The sequence below is a fragment of the Brachyistius frenatus genome, unplaced genomic scaffold, assembly GCF_029030835.1.
Source record: "Brachyistius frenatus isolate BFR_SWC_R1_liver_20210118 unplaced genomic scaffold, ASM2903083v1 Contig_153, whole genome shotgun sequence".
Taxonomy (NCBI): Eukaryota; Metazoa; Chordata; class Actinopteri; family Embiotocidae; genus Brachyistius; species Brachyistius frenatus.
Window position 1 is genome coordinate 32138 of NW_027210752.1, and position 5165 is coordinate 37302.

At 44.0% G+C, this 5165-nt stretch overlaps 1 protein-coding gene across 1 annotated transcript; it reads right to left on the reverse strand.

Moving 5' to 3' along the window:
• Window positions 1-307: 307 nt before the first annotated feature.
• On the reverse strand, window positions 308-3319 carry vrtn (vertebrae development associated). The gene is made up of 2 exons (XM_069716196.1): window positions 3008-3319; window positions 308-2053 (listed from the first exon to the last, which is right to left on the reverse strand). Exons 1-2 carry the CDS (start codon window positions 3317-3319, stop codon window positions 308-310), a joined length of 2058 nt encoding a protein of 685 aa, XP_069572297.1.
• Between the last annotated feature and the right edge of the window lie 1846 nt (window positions 3320-5165).

Sequence of the window (5165 nt, forward strand, 5' to 3'; positions counted from 1 at the left end):
TCAACATGAAGGGTTTAAGCGGGCCCGCAACCCAATTTTCACATGCGTACAAATGTCCAGGAGGGAGGAATGATCTGCGGTGGTGGGGCAGAGGAAGGACACAAGGCATTTACATGTTAAGCCAATGCGCTTACCCGTATTTTAGAACATGAGAACACAAATTCAACACAGCATAGGTAGTTTGTTTACAGCAAAAATGCAAAGGCAGAGATATGGAAGTAATGTTTTTGCAGCCTAGATGTTCATCAGCGGACTTTTTATTTTGCTCCGAGACGCTCATTTTTAATAAGATAAAAGCTGTGCGCATTTACCCATGAACCAGCGACACCCCATGGTGCAAAGCGCGCTTCCACATGTAGTATGTCGAGCGCGGAGTGAACGGGAAGTAAGACCTGAATTCTTTGAACGTAGGGAAGGATTTCTCCTCGAAGCGCTGCTGCAGGAAGAGCTTGGCCTTGGCCTTGAAGTTGGCCAGAGCAACAACATCCATTGCAGACATCTGCTCATCTATGGGTGCCATTCTGTGAAAGGTTGGCTTTGATTGCGGGGCATCAAAAGAGGGCATGGTCAAATTCTGTTGAGGTGGATGCACAGGTGGTCTCTCCATCTCCCTCTCCATTATCTTGTTTTCTGCACCTGGTTTCTCCAGACTCTCATGGTCACTGATCTCTTCTCTTTGGGTAACCACCACTTTCTTCTCCTTCTTGTGGTTCTGGCTGCTACGCCACAGCCAGTAGAAACAAGGCGACATGGACGGGAACTTGAGCTTGAACTTCATCAGGGACCATTTGGACTTCTGGACGTGCAACTTGGCAGCTTCTCTGAGTTGTTTTTTACTCATGTATGTCAGCCTGAAACTGTTGTGGTTTTGCCCGTAGATCCTCACTCTTGGCACAATGAACTGATTCTTGTTAGGCATCACTGGAAACGGACCTTTTAGGCTTAGGCCTTTGTCGACATCTGAGCTGTCCTCACTGCTGCCAACACTGCCTTTGTAGCCTCTGTTAAACATCATGGCTTCTCTCCTCCAGTTGTAGTAGGTTGATCTTGAGATTCCTGGAAAGTTTCGCTTGAAGATCCTGAAGGGGAAGGTGGTGTTCATGGCAATGGAGTTCTGCAGAGAGTGCTTAGCTTCCTGCATATGTGCCACATTCTGAGCCCGCTGTACATCCAGCTTGCCGAGGCCGAACATGCTGGCCACGCTGCCATGGTCTAGCTCGTCCTGGTTGGCTTCAGGTGATGACCAGGCATCCTGCTCCGTGCTCGCTCCAGGACTAATTTCTCCAGTTGAAGATGAGGTGGAGAAGTGTCCTCCAGATTTCAGCAGCTCGTGCTTCCAGTTGTAGTAAGATGACCTCGAGATGTCGGGGAAAAACTCTTTAAACTGATGCAAAGGGATGAGCTTGCCTTCCAAATAGCAAGACTGCAGGAAATACTTTGCCTCGTACCTGGCTGCGGACTTTTTGCAGTGTTCCTGCGTCTGCCTCTTCCAGCGGTAGAAGGTCCTCTTGGTGATGTTGTACTTGTCCTTCAGACTCGGGTAGGAAAGCTGTGTCTCCTGGTTCAGCAGCTCCTCGCTCTTGACGGACGACGCCTTCTGCTCGCTGTTGGGGCTTCCAAACGTGAGGTCACATTCCTGGACGAGTGCGACGAAATAATTTGGCTTGAACAGCATCTCAGACTGAAGCATGCCAGACCACATGATGTGGATGGTTTGAGGCTCAGAGTCTTTGGGCAAGGTCCTTGGGCGTATGACTCTGTTGAAATAGGGTCTGATCTTGAGGTTGTACATGGGATAAATGGAGATGATGTTGAACTGAAGAACAGAGGACAGGGCGTACAGGTGCCACATGTTAGAGTAGGAGCCAGAGAAGCAGGATGCTTTAACATCTGCGTCAAAGATGGCTTCCAGGACTGTTCCGGGTAGGTTGAGCATGTCCTCAGACTCTTCAGCACACAGACTAAAGCGAACAGCTTGAAGCATCATTTTAGAATCAGTCATTCCAGACAAGTAGTATCTCTTCCACAGCACCATTTCCACTACAGTCCGAACCTGTGAGCAAAATTTTTTAGGGAATTAGCATAACAATAATTAAATATACAGTGGTGTGAAAAAGTGTTTGCCCCCTTCCCGATTTCCAATTTTTTTGCATGTCTGTCACACTTAAATGTTTCAGATCATCAAACAAATTTAAATATTAGTCAAAGATAGCAAGTAAACACAAAATGCAGTTTTTACATGAAGGTTTTTATTATTAAGGGAGAAAAAAAATCCAAACCCACATGGCCCTGTGTGAAAAAGTGTTTGCCCCCTCCTGTTAAAATATAACATAACTGTGGTTTATCACATCTGAGTTCAATTTCTCTATCCACACCCAGGCCTGATTACTGCCATACCTGTTCTCAATCAAGAAATCACTTAAATAGGACCTGCCTGACAAACTGAAGTAGACCAAAAGATCCTCAAAAGCTAGACATCATGCCGAGATCCAAAGAAATTCAGGAACAAATGAGAAAGAAAGTAATTGACAAAATGAAGACTTTGGAGTGGCCTAGTCAAAGTCCTGACCTGAATCCTATTGAGATGCTGTGGCATGACCTTAAAAAGGCGGTTGGTGCTGGAAAACCCTCCAATGTGGCTGAATTACAACAACTCTGTAAAGATGAGTGGGCCAAAATTCCTCCACAGCTGTAAAAGACTCATTGCAAGTTATCGCAAACGCTTGATTGCAGTTGTTGCTGCTAAGTGTGGCCCAACCAGTTATTAGGTTTGGGGGGCAAACACTTTTTCACACAGGGACATGTGGGTTTGGATTTTTTTTCTCCCTTAATAATGAAAACCTTCATTTTAAAAACTGCATTTTGTGTTTACTTGTGTTATCTTTGACTAATATTTAAATTTGTTTGATGATCTGAAACATTCAAGTGTGACAAACATGCACAAAAATAAGAAATCATTAAACACTGTAGCTACAGTATAAATTTAGACTATAAAGATTCTGCTTACTTGTAACTCCAAGCCAAGTCCAGTGTTTCCCACTAACAGCATGCTGACAGTATCAAACAATAAGTTGCCCTCTCCATTGCAGCTCAGAGGCAGGAGGCCATCTGGCGCATCGGCTGGGTACAGACCGTAAGCTGCTTCATCCACACCTTCCCACCCAGGGAAATCCTGACAGGCGCTCTTGGAGACCTGGAAAGGAGAGAGAACCTGCTCCACCTGCAGGGCCACTCTGGTTACAGCATCTAGGCCAGAGCTCTCTGTGGCATCCTGGAGCCCTCCCAGAACAGACAGCACAATCTCATTCCTCTGAATCATAGCTGGGAATGTCATGAGAGCTGTTGGAAAGAGGGGGTGGGGGGAAATAGTCATGCAAAGAAGAGAGAAATGTTTTAATATAAACAAAGAGTAAAAACATGATTCTAACATATGTAATGTTTAAAACCTATCAAAACAACAGGGCATAGTCTTGGGAAATGTGTGCATGCCTTTGTTACCAGTAGACAAGATTATGGAGATTACGGTGGCTGATATGAACAAATGAATCCAAATGCTGCTGGTAGAGTGACTCAGAAATAAATTAAATCACTTGACGTGTTCCTTAACTGGTGCGATGCATACGTTCCTCCACTCCTACTCCTGGTTGACTCAAATCTGACCGCAAAGTTTTGTTCCTATTTAAATGCAACATCATGGCTGTTTTTAAATGTTAGACCTTGTTAAAAAAAAAAAAAAAAAAAAAAAAAAAAAAAAAAGGACAAAAAAGTCAATTACAGTACGTTTTATATTGTTTATGTTTCATAATACAGAACAGGACAATACTTTTAGTGGAATAAAAGTAGCCGAACTCAAAACACACGTCGCAATTTTGCCGGTCTCAAACACTTCATTGACAGGCTTACCTCAGTTTCAGTAGGAGTGGTTCTCATCTGCCTCTTCAGTTGCACAGAACATGAAACTCGAGAAAATGCCCTCCGTGTTAATCACAAAGCCAAACAACAGAAGAACATGTTACTTACCTGAGAGTCCAGAGACTAAACCGGATCTCAGAGGAAGTCACACACTCGTACCAGAGCTTCGGTTGATATATGGATCTTCCTCTGGGAGTGTTTAGTCCATTGCATGCGCGTCGAGCTCCTCGTGTCCTATCCTGCGTTGAGCAGGAGAGATTTGAGGATTGATAACAGCACCTCCCATCAGGAAATAGTCAATCGTTGATTCGTCTTCTTTTTTTCTTTTTTTTTGCCTGTGCGCTGTGAAACACCTCCCTGTTCCCTCCTCATCCTCCTCTTCCTCATCACATCGAGCAAGGGTCAATTTCAATGTGAAAGTGTTAACAAAAGCCAATGTGTCGGGCCCATGAGAACACAGGTGCTTCCCTGTAGGTAAGCAAGTATCGATGCTTTTAGGTTTTATCAACACGTTTTTGCTTTTCTTTGTCAAAGCCAACTCCAGCTGTCGACAGTTCACTTTCAAGGTTATTTGTCAAGTGCTCTTGGCATCAAAGTGCAATCAGTGCTTCTTTTTGCTTCACAGACAAACTTTCCTCATTAGTTCTTAGTTCCTATTAGTCCTTAGTTTATATTGCATAAAAATATATGTGGGGAGTTTATTGCTTGGTAGATGATATTTTTTACAAATATATATATATCTATAAAAAAAATATTTAAAAAAAAACTAACACCAATGAACTTTTCTTTTTCCTCTTACAGTATGAACGACATTTTGGGGGGCATTTATCCTTCAGTTTGTACTGGATACAGGATAAAGGCTACATTGTGGATCGGAGTGGATATACTGTATGTTGACAGGGAGTGCATTTTATGAGATGAGAGGAAGGCTCCCGAGCTCCGGTTCTGCTTGTTTCTCCACTGTATCACTTTTAACACCTCCACTCCTCCTGCCTTTTGCAGGATTTCAGTAAGCCTTTTGTTCCACACATGCACAAGCGACAGCGACTGTCCCCAACCCCCACTGCCCCTACAGTAGACCCTATGACTTTTTAACCCACACACAACCTCGCATTCACACACCATGGGGGACAAGAGCATTTGGCCCTCACTGATCCGTCCACTTCAAGGCCTCCCTCGGCAGAGAAGCTGGTGCCTGAGTTGACTGGGGTTCAAGACTTTGACTGAAATCTTATCATCTATTTGGACAATGT

Excerpts from the sequence above, each read along its gene's own strand:
- vrtn (XM_069716196.1), bottom strand. The coding sequence starts at position 3,319 with ATGATTCAGAGGAATGAGATTGTGCTGTCTGTTCTGGGAGGGCTCCAG. Across the intron at positions 2,054-3,007 it reads GACTTGGCTTGGAGTTACAA|GTTCGGACTGTAGTGGAAAT; the intron begins GTAAGCAGAATC and ends TTTTGCTCACAG.